Source organism: Chenopodium quinoa, unplaced genomic scaffold, assembly GCF_001683475.1.
Source record: "Chenopodium quinoa cultivar QQ74 unplaced genomic scaffold, ASM168347v1, whole genome shotgun sequence".
NCBI lineage: Eukaryota > Viridiplantae > Streptophyta > Magnoliopsida > Caryophyllales > Amaranthaceae > Chenopodium > Chenopodium quinoa.
The window spans coordinates 1,027,548-1,043,285 of NW_018743283.1; the positions used below are offsets into that span (position 1 = coordinate 1,027,548).

At 35.6% G+C, this 15,738-nt stretch overlaps 1 protein-coding gene across 1 annotated transcript; it reads right to left on the minus strand.

Moving 5' to 3' along the window:
* Positions 1 to 1,693: 1,693 nt before the first annotated feature.
* Positions 1,694 to 3,220, minus strand: LOC110735405. The gene is made up of 2 exons (XM_021915597.1): positions 2,892 to 3,220; positions 1,694 to 2,445 (listed from the first exon to the last, which is right to left on the minus strand). Exons 1-2 carry the CDS (start codon positions 3,065 to 3,067, stop codon positions 1,899 to 1,901), a joined length of 723 nt encoding a protein of 240 aa, XP_021771289.1. The 5' UTR covers positions 3,068 to 3,220; the 3' UTR covers positions 1,694 to 1,898.
* Positions 3,221 to 15,738: the final 12,518 nt, after the last annotated feature.

Genomic DNA, 15,738 nt, shown 5'->3' on the forward strand with positions numbered 1-15,738 from the left:
AATGAATGCGAAATTTTTATATTTGAGAGAAGGCTAGTTTAGAAAAGAGAGAGAGAGTAATCAAGAAAATCTTGATGAGAATTGGTCCATTGGAACAGAGTTTTTAGCACGTTATTTATAGAGAAAATCAGCCGAAAAAAACACATCAAAAATAGAGTTCTGACGCGAAAAGCCAGGTTAGCGCCAAACGCTGACCTTAGCGCTAGACGCTAAGGCTAGCGCCAGGTGCCAAGCGTAGCGTCAAGCGCTACAGCTGGCGTTTGGCGTTGACTCAGAAATTCACACGTTTTATTAAAATCACATAAAAATTGTCGTACAGGAGGATAAAATCGTATTTTACTCTAAAACGTTCTTTGATTCTGATTAAAACTCTAAAAAGTCAACCAAAGTCAATTTATCAATGCTAATTGAATTAGGAATGAAAAGAACTTTCTAGATGAATCTAGAAGACTAAAACCATTCCTAATTGCATTAGAATGATAAATCCATATTAGGCCCTCCTCTAGATCATTGGGCCGCATATAAGGCTCAAACCGGGCCCAGCTTAGTATTTTGGCCATAACTTCCTCATTATTCATCGGAATTGGGCTTATAATATATCGTTGGAAAGCTCTTTTCAAGCCCCTTCCAACTACACTACTATTGGACCCATATCATGAACCAACCAAACTAGATTGACTGTTTTCTTAAAATAAGTTTTCAAAAACAGAGAGAAGAGAAAAAAAAGTAAAACTATTCGCAACACTAAACTTTCCACACTTTCACTTCATTCGATTATGATTCAACGTGAAAGACACTCATCACTGGGTTTGGTTTTGGGGAGACACAAATGGGTATCTACAGCCCTCCACTAGATCATTGAGCCATAAATCCAATTCAGGCCTAATTTAGTATTTGGTAGGGGTGTTCAAATCCGGGTACCCAGGTTTTCAGGTACCCGAAAAAGCGGGTACCCGGATCTTCGGGTAGTTTAAAACTCTGCCCATGTCCCGACCCGGGAAACTCCCGGGTACCCGAGTTTCCCGGGTCAGGTGAAAGGGTACCTGGTATTTTTTTTTTTTTTTAGTACAAAAGGCTTTAAAATTAATTTGGAAGCAATTCAATAGCTCCAATTTATATAAAACAATACGAATGTAATGAGTTATTTTATAGTATTCATATAATCATATTATTTGGTAGATCAAAAACAAATCAAAGGAACTAATCTTTCTTCTTTAACCGTGTACCGCATATAATCTATACATTTTTTTTTGACGGGAAATAGGACCAAATTATTACTCGAGGCGGACTCAGGCAATCAGCCTGATTGACAAAATTTCGTCAATCAGTAGCTGATGTGGGCCATACACCGTCCTTTTTAGGAGTATTATATTGTATCGTACGGATTTTCGTAACAGTGGGAAATTGGCCATTAGTAACTGTAAAATTAACGGCGTCACATGAAACTTTAGCCATAAAAACCTCATTCTTTACATCATCCCCTGTTTTTCTTCATCACCCAAAAAAAATTAAAAATGGCGGTTGAATTATATACAGAAAGTCCTTCAAGTAGAGGAATGAGTCCCAGAATTTCATTCTCTCATGACCTTAAAAACTCAGAAATTGTTCCAATTGAAACCTTAAAATCATATCTTCTCAATTACGATTTCGACTTTTGTGTAACTCGAAAAAGCTCTGATCAAGAACCTACATCAGTCGATAAATTATTTGCAAATGGGATAATTCTTCCAATTCAAATCAAGAAAAAAAATATACCCACAATTTTAAAATCAAAACCATGAACAAGCTTACAGTGATTCGAGGTCGCCAAATTAGTTCTAAGAAACCTGGTAATTCCCCGGACTAGATTTACGGGAATCGGTATCAAAATCTTCCCAATTGATTTGACAAAGAACGGACTAGTTTAAGGGAATTGGTATCACAATCTTCCTTGTTGATTTGACAGGGAATTGAACGAATAATGATTCAAAACGAAGAAAGGAAAAAAAAAAATTCACAATTAGCCTCATCTCATCAAACGCTCTACCACAATTAGCCAAAATATGGGCCACTCTATTTCCATTCCTACCCACATGAGAGAAACTACAAGACAGGCATAAACAAGCTAAATAAACAATGTCTTTAACCACCAGACCAAAGCATGAAGAATCATAAGAACCTTTTGAAAGATGTTTGAACAGCTTGAGATTATCTACTTCCAAAATAACACGTTTTAGCCCAGCCTCCATAGCAATGAGAAGCGCATGTGTAGCGGCCAAAGCTTCAGCAATATCAATGTCAAAGCATCCCTGAACCAACCAGCAAGTTGCAGCCATGATGTCACCTGTTTGATCTCTCATAACTCCCCCAAGACTTGTGGATTTGTCATTGAAACAAGCAGCGTCCGAGTTGATTTTGTACACCCGAGCAGAAGGAGGAGACCACACATGAATAATTGGTGTGTTCCTGTTAATTTCGGAAGGCAACAACATGTTAGCTTTCTCATATTCACCAACAATTCCCACAGCTTTATTGACAATCTCAGCAATAGGAAATGTCACGACGCTCGAAAGTAGTAGCATTTCGCTTCAGCCAAGCCCCCCAAAGCAGACACCAAAAAAGATCCCACCACTCTTTATTATGAAACCTGCTTTCTAAGTAGCTAACCCACTCCCAAATTGTCATACTCATGCATAAGTTAGTATCAAGACGCAGGGGAGAGCAGGCCCATAACATCGCAGAAGCAGGGCAGAGGATATTATATGATTATATGAATATACATATATGATCTATACATATTAGATATTATAAGATCTTGATAATGCAAATTTCACATCAAGGTCACAAACACACCCTTAATTAATGGGTGATTCTGTGAAAAATTATTAAATATACAAATTGAAGTATAATACCAAAAATCAATTATGAGAAACTGAACAATACACCACCAATCGCAGCTGCCTCCATCTATCGCCACCAAAAAGTCAGCCTGCTTCATCAACCAACTCAAACACACTCCGATTCCAACCCTTGATGAATAGTGAGGTGAGATGTTTCGGTGACTGTCGATTGTTGTGCTCACTTGCATGCATTGGGGTTAGATGTAGAGAAAATTATAAGGCTTACTGTGAGAAGAGAGTAGAGGGGTGAATATAAATCAGAAGAACAATGGAGAAAGAAAGAGCAAAAAAAAAAAAAAAGAAAAAGGAGAGAGAATGTAGAGGTTGGATGAGAATTAAAACCCTACCCTGAATAAACTACTCGTATATGACGCATTCAGCATACTGTAAATTAAAAAAAAAAAAAAGAAAAAAAAAAAAAACCACTAACTCACGGGTCAGCGGGTACCCGCCACCCTCACAGGTCGGCCCATGACCCGACCCGAAGACATGATCATTTTACCGGGTCGGGTACCCGACCCGGATAATTTCAAAAAAAAATACCCGGTAAAATCACTCGGGTCAGCGGGTCAATCGGGTTGGGTCAATCTGGTCGGGTATTTTTGAACACCCCTAGTATTTGGACCACAACTTCCTCATTATTCATCGAAATTAGGCTTATAATATATCATTGAAAAACTCTTTTCGAGCCCGACCCAACTACACTATTATTGAACCCTTGTCATAGACCAAACTAAGTTGGACCGGCTATTTTCATAAAATAGAGAAGATTTTCAAAACCAAAAAGAGAGATTTTTATTAAAATGAATGCATCACAAGACTTTCACACTTTCACTTCATTCAATAATCAAGCGACGTGAAAAGTATTCATCATTGGGTTTGGTTTTTGGGGAGACACATTTGGGTGTCTACACAAGCAAACTGGAAAAACAATATTGGGTTTAGAGTGCATCAAGCTAAGTAACTTAAACCACCCACTAGACTTCTAAATACCGCGGCCTTGCATGTGCTACTTTTGTTCCATCTTCACATTGTAGCTTTTCTTTGAAATTCATTGGTGTGACTGCAATCTCACAGTTTGACATATTGAAACTCTTTAATAAATACGTACAATAATTCTTTTAGCACTATAGACACCTAATCGTATCTCCCCAAAAACCAAACTCAGTGATGAGTATCTTTTACGTCTTTGATTATAAAGTTCAGTGAAGAGTTGAAGTGTCTCATAAATTTCCTTAAGCCCTGACCATTTCAAACCATTCTTAAAATATTTAAACCAAAATCATTTATTTTGTGCCTTTAAACCCAAAATCATTCATTTCGTGTCCTTAAAATCATTCATTTCGTGTCCAAACCATAAAAACGTCTGAACTAGATTATTTTGGTCCCCAATATTGGTCCAATTGTTGTTTAGTTGGATGGGGCTTTAAAAAAAATCTTTCTTTATAATCCAAAATTTGACTTATACAAAAGAAATTATGGCCAAAATACTAAACTAAGCCCAAACCGAGCCTAGATCCACCTTAATTACGACCCAATGATCATGTGAGGTTCCAAATACCATAATACCAATCTGAAACCAATTAGGATTCATTAGGAACTTTGAAAAATTCTCCAGAAGGTTCTAATCTATCCTTTCCAAAAGATAAAGATCAAAGAGTTTGAAACTGAATAAAACTCCTCAATTTGATAATCCTTATTCAATTCGAATTTAAAGCTGCTCAGATATGATTTTCGTGCCTCGTGATTTTTATCTAAATTTTGTATGGTTGTATATCCCTTGAAATTATCTTTCCAATGATATATCATAATCCTAATTCCTAGCTATAACAAAAAAGATATGAACGAAATACCAAAGTATGACACTATCCTATTATTTCGATCATATCTTTTATTCTATAAAAGATATCAATCTTATTTTAATTGTGTTGGAAAGTAGACTTCAAGAGATTTCTAACAATATATTAGTTAACTTATTACAATGTCAGGATCAAATGTTATGATAAAAACAAAAACTGCGAAAATTGATATCTATCGTGTTGCGATGGACCTGTTGCGCCGCGACAAAACCTGTTTTACTCCGATTTAGATTCTGACTCTTTTCTAAACCTTCAACCCTCTTTTTTTTATTATAAATAGATTTCGTTTGATCCCATTTTCAATCATCATAAAGCTTGATCACCAACAATCATCATCTAATCCTCTTTCTAAGCTAAAGCTTATTTGATCTCTCTCTTTTTCATATTTCTTAGCCTAGATTTAACCTAAACACATCCCAACACGTCGTAATACACATCCTTTGATACTTTTACCAATCAAACACCATACCTCCTTCACGAGCCTTGAATACTCCTAGCTAAGCTCGAAGTTGCCTTCAACCTCGACGTGAAGAAAAAGATACGAGGTATTAAAATGAGTAATTTGATTACTTAATTATCCTTTTGATGTATAAATCATGGTTAAAATATATATTAATTCCTAATATCATGTTAGGATTTCTTTATGATTTCTAGTATCATGTTAGAATGTTTTTATGATTTCTAGTATCATGTTAAGGATAAAGCTTTGATCTTTATTATTAGTGACATGCTAAGGTTTGTTATTAATCCGTTAGTATCATGCCCGGGATCTTACTAATCATGTTTTGATGATATTATTATGATGATAATTGTTGTGTCAATATGTTGCTTGATTATTTATTATTTATTATTATTGCTTGATCATGCTCTATCTGCAGGTTTAAAGGGAATTTGTACTTGAAATCATGCCTAATAAGATAATTTAATAATTTGGATTTAGGCTAATATGATTTTAATTCAAGTGATCACCAATAATAGATTTATTTTTGCATTAATAATCAATCAAAGTAGATTAAATATGCTTAGTATCAATTTATTGCATGTATGTTGGTAGAAAAGTGCACATGAATATCATATCATAAGAATAAAATAGAGACCAATAGAGAGCGAGTTTAATCTCTTTTAGGTTAGATTCATAATATCATCCTCGCATATCCCGACATGGTTTTAGAACACTATGGAGTTATCGATCTCCATGATCGTGAGTGAGGTGCAACCTTCACACCTGTGAATGACTTACAAGCTCTTAAAACTTGTTGACTACTCTTTTATTTCTAGCTTCCTTCCCTTTGAACGTCACCATGCTTAAAACATGATTACAGTGGGGCTCAAAGTTGAGTTTGAAAAATTCCCTACAATCACACAAAAATTCCATCCAAGTCTTGCTTTACTTCAAGACCCAAAAATATTGCAACAACCCCAAATCAATCATCTCAAAAATCTTCATCATAATAAACTTAACAACTAAAGACTCGAATGAACCCATAGAATTATATCATCTATGTAAAGGCAAACTTGTAAAAAATTACCATTACCTTCACGTTTGAAGAATAAAGTGGGCTCATTTTCTTTTCTTGTGAATCCATTGTTCCAAAAGTATAAATCAATTCTATTATTGTACCATGCTCGTGGTGCCTACTGCAACTTGTAAGGAGTTTTCCTCAATATGTATACTTTGTCTTCAGAACCATTTATGACAAAGCCTTCTGCTTGGGCCGCATACACCACTTCTTCTAAATAACTATTCAAAAACGTAGACTTCACATCAAGTTGATACACTAGTAACTTAAGTTGAGTAGCCAATGCTAGCATTATTCTCACAGTCTCTAATCGAGCAATGGGAGAAAATGTCTCATCAAAGTTAAATCCCTTGCTATTGGGATTATCCTTTTTCCACAAGCCTAGCCTTGTGGTTTTGAATATTTCCATCATCATTATATTTTATTCGGAACACCCACTTCAACCTTATCGCATTTTTGTCTTCTGAAGCATCAACCAACGAGCTCCCATATGTTGTTCTGCTCAATAGCTGCCATTTCTTCTCTCATAACAATCTACCATTCAAGTTGTTCTTCAGCTTCCTCAAGTAAAGTATTGTTAGTGACCAACATATTTTAACTACAAGAACTATAAAGCTCTCCTACGGATCTACTTCATCTTACTAGGGTGTCACGGCTGTCACTGCTACCAGAGAGCTAGGTGACTTTTTGGTGTTGCTACTTGGAGTTGACAATGGAGTGCTTGCAGGTGAGGAGGTGGTTGAATTTGCAGCTGACTCTGATTCTAATGGTTCATCATCTTCACCATCTACCGGAACATACTGAGCTATGCCATCCTTGTTGACATTTCACTTGAAACGAGCTTCCTCATTAAACACCACATTTATTTTATTATGATCACTATGCCACTTACAATGTTATATAAGCGATATGCTTTGGATTGAGAACAATAACCAATAAGATAGATGCATTTATCAAATTGATCATCAAGTTTTGAACGGTTATTAACTAAAGCATAGCTTACATAACCAATAATTCTCAAGTGGCTTACCCTAGGTTTCTCACCTTTCCATGCTTCAAATGGTGTTCGATTGAAAACGCCCTTGTTGGTGATATACTTAGGAGATACACTGTTGTAGATATAAATTCTCCCCAAAATTTTTTTGGAAGCCCTTTTACTTTCAACATACTCTTAACCATTTCTACCACCGTTTGATTCTTTCGCTCGATCTGCAACCCCATTTTTGGTGTTATAACATCTCTTTGAATTCTATGCTCATCACATAAGGCATTAAACCGATCAAACACAAACTTACCCCCTCTATTAGTTTAAAGAACAATTCTATGTCAGCCACTTTGGTTTTCCACCAATAATATGCCTTGAATTTCTCAAAATTCCTAAATGCCTCAGATTTGAATTTTAAGAAATATACCTAACTCATGCATGAATAATAAATAGTGAACAACAAAAAAAATATCAACTTCATTCCACCTAGTGACTCGGTTTCATAGGCCCACACAGATCAGCATGCGTAAGTTCAAGACATTTGGATGCTCTCCATGCCTTTATAGTAAGAAAAAAGGCTCTACTACTAAGCTTCCTATAAACACAACCTTCACAAAAAATGATCTCACCTTTTTTTGTAAGCCTAATATCATTTCTTTATGACTCCAAAATTTCAAACTACGACCATTCAAATTTCCATAACACAAATGCCATAACTCATATTAATTTGTTAAATTTAGCAATCAATAATGCATTACTAATAACATTACCTCATTTAAAACATCAAGCGATAACATTTGATATTGAGTCATATGAACATTTGCTATACTACGCCTTACTTCTTATCAATAATATGGCCTCACTTCTTATCAAACACGGCACAAAATACCATCATCAAAACACAATCTTATACACTACTCATCAATTGACCAATGCTCAACATATTATGATCTAAATTAGGCACAAATTGCACATCACATACAGAAGTTTTACATCACCTTGCATAGTTTTGATGGCGATGACACCTCTTCCTGCCACTTACATTTGTTTATTGTCTCCTAGAAGAACACCTCCTATTTTTTTTACTCATTGAGCTCTTTAAACAATGACCTTGTCGTAGACATATGGTTTGAATATCCATTGTCCATAAAGCACACATCATGGTTACTTGGAGAGATGTGAGAATGGACTATAAATAACCGACTCTCATCTTCTACCTTCTTAGAAAAAATTTCTCGAGGTTGCTCATTTTTCTATTTTGTCCGACAATCAACCTCTTTGTGTCTCTGTTTCTTACAATAGTGACATTGGATTTGAGTCTCTTGCTGACGAGAGTCATTAAATTGGATTATAAAGGCTATTACCGGAGAATTTGGGGAAAATCGAATATAGATAAGGTAATTCCGTAGAAGAGGGGTGTGTTTTTTATTAGATTTTTGAATGTTGATTCTCGAGATAAGGCCTTAGCTAGTTAGAATCTTTTGATGGATAAGAAGCCAATCTACCTAAGACAATGGGAAGATGGGATGGAATTGAATATGAATGACGTGCAAAAAATTCCAATATGGGTTCCATTGGATGGATTACTACTCAAATATTGGGGGAAAGGATGTCTAGAGAAAATTCTTGGATTAATTGGTACTCCAATTAAGCCTGATGTTGCCACTCAACCCATAGATAGGGTATCATATGTGAGATACATGGTGGAAGTGGAGTTGAGATAGGGTTTTGTGGACTCCATTGAATTCTATGGTGATTTGTTTGTTTAAGAATTTTATTGGTAATAGAAGCCTCAATGGTGTACAGGATGTGGAGGGTTAGGTCGTGATTTAGATAATTGCCCCTCTAGGAAGATAAGAAAGGAATGGAGACCCAAGGTGGTACAACCTATAACTATACAGAGTATTTCAGCTTTTGAGTCTGTTCCAAAAAAGGCATTGAATAACTCTGATCTAAATTTTACTCCTACTAGGAATGAGAAAAGATTAAGTCCAATTAGACATTCTGTGAAGAGATTAAGTACAATCAGACAACCAACTAAGAATGGAAGGGAAGAAGTTCCCATCCAGAATTCTTTTAGTGCTTTAGTTGTGGATAATGAGGATCAGTTAGTGGTGGGGGAGGAACCTATTGCTACCCAGGCTCAAAGTGGAAGAGCATCTGCTATGGTTTATGGATAGAGATCTAATATGGAATATTAGGGGCTTAAATAGCCTTGCTAAGTAGTCAGAAATTAGAAGTTGCTTAATTCAGAATAAAACTGGTCTCTGTTGTTTGATTGAGTACAAGGTTTTTCTGTAGAAATTTCCTGAAGTATACCAAAGATTGTTTTTGGGTGGCGTGTTACCTCAAATTTTGGTAAAGTTAAAGGAGGCAGAATCTTAGTAGCTTGGTTACAGGACTTTTAGTGTGGACATAGTGTGTATTCATCCTCAGATCATACATACTAGAATCTTGAATAAGACTTTACAAAAGAATTTTTAGTGTTCTTTTGTATATGGGGATAATGATGTTAGTGATAGAGTTGAATTGTGGAATCAATTACACTTTTTAGCTGGATCTTGCTTAGGGGCCTGGATAGTGTCTGGTGACTTTAGTTGCCCTTTGAATATTGATGACAGAATTGGCAGGCAGATTAATAATAAAAAGATGTCTCCTTTCAAGGAATGTGTTGAATTTTGTGATATACAAGACATGTCTCATGCTGGTGCTAAGTATACCTGGACTAATAAGAAGCTAGGTGAAGCTAGGGTATACAACAAGATTGACAGGACCCTGATTAATTCAAAATGGATTGATATCTTTCCTGGTTCTTATGTGAAATATCATCCAGAAATGTGGTTTGATCACTGTCTAGCTATTATTCATTTTGAGGAAGATGTTAGGACTGGACCTAAGGCTTTTAAGTTCTTTGACATGTGGGGTAGTAATCCTTCATTTGGGGATCTAGTTAAGCAAGCTTGGGGAAATGATTTTGCTTAAAGGAAAATGTTTCAAGTTGAAAAAAAGCTCAAGGAGGATGAGTATTAAAAAATTAGAGCCATATTTATATCTGCTAAACATGATTTGGCAGAAGTTCAGAAGCAAATTCAGGTTGATTGTAGAAATATGACATTGCTAGAGAAAGAAGCTTAGATGCTTGATGCTTATGATAAGTTAAGAAAGGATTAATTTTCTTTTCTTTAGCAAAAAGAAAGTTAAAATGGCTTAAAATGGGAGATGAGAATACTGGATTCTTTCATAAGAGTATAAAAATGCAAAATTATAAAAAGAGAGTAGTGTCTATCAAAGAGGAATGGGAGCTGGTGTACTGTTATGATAGGAACAATATTGCTGGAGCTTTTATTGAATATTAAAAATGGCTGCTTGGCACTAACAGGTTTGTTTATCCAAGGTTGATCATGTTATAATAGCCCAAGGGTCTATTTTGTTGACTAATCATCATAATATTCTACAGAATCCAGTCACTAGAGATGAAATAAGGAAGCTTTTGGTCTAGACGATTTTAATAGCTCATTTTACAAGCTGGGATAGGAAACTGTTGGTGATGATATTTGTGAAGCTGTTTTGGATTTTTTTCAGTTTGAAAAACTATTGAAAGAGATTAATTCCACAAACCTGGTGCTGCTTCCCAAGTGTGAGCAACCTGAAAGTGTCACTGATTTCAAACATATAAATTACTATAATGTGGTCTATAAAGTCATTACAAAAAGCTACTCTACAATAGACTAAAGAAAGTTGTGCCTAATATAATAGCTCAAAATCAGTCAGGGTTTATAAAAGGAAGAAGAATCTACCATGTATGTGCAAGATATAATAGAAAGATATAAAAGGAAGAATTCTCCCCCACGTTGTATGGTTAAAGTGGATATTCGAAAGTTTATGATTCTATGAATTGGAATTTTTTGGAGGATATGTTAATAGCATTGAACTTTCTAGAACATTTCACCAAGATGGTAATGGAGTGTGTTAGAACTCTGAGCTTTTTTGTAGTTGATAACAGAAAGGTTAAAGGTTTTTTTTTTTTTTTTTTTTTTTTTTTTTTTTTTTTTTGGGGGGGGGGGGGGGGGGGGGGGGGGGGGGGGGGGGGGGGGAAACAGGTCTCAGGCAAGGTGATCCTCTCTCTCCCCTCATTTTTATCATTTTCATGGAGTATTTGTCTAGGTTTTTTTTAGAAAATTAGGACAAATAAGGATTCGTAGTTTCACCCTAGATGTAAAGGGGTTAAGTTAACCACCTTGTTCTGATGATTTAATCATCATGAGAAGAGGAGATGAGAAATCTGGAAATCTGCTTTTGAGAGGGTTGGCTACTTTTGCAGCTACTTCAGGATTGATTACTAATGAAGGAAAGTCTAATGTTTACTTTTATAATGTCTCTCAGGAATTTAGGGACAGGATCATCTTGCTTTTTGGCTTTAGGAAAGGGCAACTCCCTTTTAGATATCTTAGGGTGCAAGTCAATGCTAAAAAATTCCCTGTAGATGATTGTTAGATTCTGATAGACAAAGTTGTGGCCAGAATTAGGATTTGGGGAGGCAAAACTATGCCCTATCGTGCAAGAATATTTTTGGTTAACTCGAATCTTCTGTCTCTACACACTTATTGGGCAAACTTGTTTATTTTGCCTAAGAAAGTGCTGGATGGGGTCATGGCAGGGTGTAGGAATTTTATTTGGATGGCAATGCTATTTCTATTAGATCCCTCTTATCTCTTGGGATATCATTTGCAGGCCTAAGAAATAAGGCGGTTTAGGAGTACATGATTGTTATAAATAGAACATTGCAGCCATGGACAAGTATATTTAGGATATTACTAACAAGAATGATAGTCTTTGGTTTAGGTGGGTGAACCATCACTATATCAAAGGCAAGAATTGGAAGAGAAATGGTTGCTCAGTGCAATCAAGTTGGCAATGGAAACAAATTTGGAAAGTAAAAGAGCAGATTAAAGATGATTTTTCTAAGAATACTTGGAAGCACTATCATGGAGGTTACACTATGGCTAGTGCTTATAGTTGGTTACTAAATACTAATCTTGAGGTTCCTTGGTGCAACATGGTTTGGAATAGATACAGTATTCCAAAGAACTGATTTATAGTTTGGATGGCAATGTGGGGAAGGCTTAGAACTAGAGAAAAACTCAAGAAGTATGGTGTTATCAATACTGATAGCTGTCCATTATATTCTCAGGGTCTTGAAAATATACAACACCTGTTTTTTCAATGTGATTATAGTAGGAGACTATTGTAGTTATTGCAAGGAAAGCTGCAAGTTTGATGCAATTTTTAAATCTGGAAGATTGTAACTCGGAGTGTTGGCTGGCTAGGAACAGATTCCAGAAAGTTGTGGTGCACAACTAGTGCAATGCCTTGATTTATACCATTTGGCAGCAGAGAAATGAGGCAATTTGGAAGAGCAGGATTTTTAGACATGAAGTTGTAATTAGTAGGGTTTGTTTTGATGTGTATCATAGAATTAGTAGCTTAGTGGCTTATAGAATGAAGGTTAGAGATTTGTCTTAGCTTAAGCTAAGCTTATTAGGGCTTAATATCCTCCGTGTTATTTTTTTAATGTGGTGATTAATAAAGTTTGCCATTTTCTCAAAAAAAAAAAAAAAAAACATACATTATTCAAACTACTTTGGAGTGACTCCTCTTCACCCATGGCCAATTTAGAAAAATTACTATGAAGTGTTTGTAATCATACCTTAATTACCCACTGTAGACACCCATTTTTGTCTCCCCAAAAGCCAAAACAAAACCTAGTAATGAGTACCTTTCACGTCGAATCATAATCGAATAAAGTGAAAATGTGGAAAGTCTAGTGTTGCGGTTAGTTTTTATTTCTTCTCTTTCTCCCTGTTTTTAAAAACCTATTTTAAGAAAACAGCCAATCCAGTTTGGTTTGGTCCATGGCAAGGGTCCAATAATGGTGTAGTTGGGTCGGGTTCAAAAAGAGCTTTCCAACGATATATTATAAGCCCAATTCCAATGAATAATGAGGAAGTTATGGCAAAATTACTAAACTGGGCTCGGTTTGATCTTTATATGCGGCCCAATGATCTAGAGGAGGGCCTATTATTGATTTATCATTCCTAATGCGATTAGGATTGATTATAGTCTTCTAGAATCTTCTAGAAGGTTCTTTTGAATCCTAATTTGATTAGCATTGATAAATTGACTTTTAAGAGTTTTAATTGGAATAAAATATGTGTTTTTAAGGAAAATACAGTTTTACCCTCTCGTACGCTTAAATTTTATCAAAATAAGAAAACACGTGGAAAATTGTTTGCAGCGCCATACGACAAGTCTGTCGCCTGGCGACTGGTGCATGTTTGACACTGCAGTCGTGTTTTATTCTTTTCGAAACTCTGATTCGTTTTTATCATATCCGGCTGATTTCCTTTATAAATATCCTCCTAAAAGCTTCGTTTTCAATCACCAACTCTCATCAAGAAATTCTTGATATCTCCTCTCTTTCTCTTTTCTAAACTAGCTTCTCTCATACAAAATTCCGCATTCACAAGATCTAGACACACCTAGCCAAGTTCGAAGTAGCCTTCGCGCTAGACGTGAAAGGTTTTAATTTATGAGGATTTGGTCCCAATTCCTAATCTCTCTTTCAATTATTTGATTTAATTGTTTGTTTTATTATTTTCCTTAAAGTTACTAACGCGTGTATTTTGTTATTAGAAAGAGATACGAGGCATCCAAGTAAGTGCTTTAATTGTTTAATTGATATTATGATATAGAAATCATGCTTAGATTGTTATTTTGATTGCTAGTATCATGTTAGGATGTTTTTATTACTTCCTAGGATCATGTTAGGGCTAAAGCTTTGATTTTTAATGTTTAGTGACATGCTAGGATTTGTTATTAATCTTGTTAATATCATGCCTAGGATCTTGCTATTAATATTATGCTTTAACATGATTTTTGGTTATAATCTATTATGATTGTTATTATTATGTTGCTTGATATTATTTATTGTTATTTCTTGATTACGCCTTTTATGCATGTTTAAAGGGAATTTGTACTTGTAATCACGCTTAATAAGATAATTAATAATCTTGTTTAGGGTTAATTTGATTATAATTCAAGTGATCGCCAATAATAGGTTTATTTGTGCATTAATATTCAACCAACATAGGTAACAGGTTTAGGGTAAACCTATTGATTGCATGTTAGTCAGAAAGCGCACATGAATACGAGAAGAATAAAGTAGAGGCCTATTATTAAGTCAGGTTCAATCTCTTTTAGGTTGGATTTGTAACTTCATCCCCGAACTTTCAGTCTTAGTTCCAGACCTATTGGAGTTAATGATCTCCTGGATCGTTAAGGGGTGTAACCTTCACCCTATGAACGGTTTACAAGTTCCTAAAACTTGTTGGCGACTCTTTTGCTCTAGCTTCCTTTCCTTTGGACGCCACCATGCTTAAGCGTATGATCACAGTGGGGTTCAAGTTTGGGGTAATGCTTGAAATATTCCCTGCAGTTTTTGGCGACTCTGCTGGGGAGGATTTCTATTTTGATTCCTAAAATTTATTTTGGCAATGATTTAGAATGAGTGGATGAGACTCGAAAAGTTCTAAGCATTTCATGTGCATAATTTTGATTAACATTATTGTCATATGCATAAAAAAGATCTCATTGGAAAGACCATCCGTAATGAGTTAAAAACATAGGATTTTAACACGTAGGAAATTTGAGAAATGTCTTTCACAACTAGGATCGAAATAATGCTGCGAAAAACTGGAAAATTTTATTGAGCACAGAAAGCTACTGAGGCATGTAGGAACCGGCGCCTAGAAAACAGAGTCTGTCGCCGATGATATGACTCTGTCGCCAGGTGACAGAGCCATATTGCGGCGACAACCTCTGTTCGCTGGCGCCAAGTTCTTCCAATACCGAGCCAGAAATATGCATTCTAATTTTGACCAATTTTTAGCACTGTTTGCTCGATCCTACTTCCTGATTGAGTTTTTCTCACTTTTCTGAAACCTATATGTGTTCTACATATGGAAATAACCCTCTTGGAATTCATGCTCCATCTACCTGATTGAACGCTCTGTGCAACCAAGGGTACATCCGAGAATGTTGAATTCACCAAACCATGGAAGCGAGTTTTTAACTCGCGGTGTCCCATCCACTCGCGCCAACCCTTCAAAAGGTAAGGCTTCCGCGTGGTGCATCCGGACAAGTTACCATGGACCCTATTTGACTAACCCATATCCCAAATTTTAGAGAACTAGAGCCATGGTTAGGTTGCAAACTCATTGCATCATATTGTGCCTACTAGACTTATTGTGCATTATTTGTTGTGCATACTCTATGTGTTTTTCCTAACCGTTTGTTGGCTTGTGTTTAAGTCTAAATAAACTGATTAATGAATAAAAGGACTTTTCCTAATTAATTAATTAATTAATTTGAGTAATTAAAGTTTAATAATTTAATATGAATTGACTTAGTACGACTTTAGGCATGTCCCGTAGAGT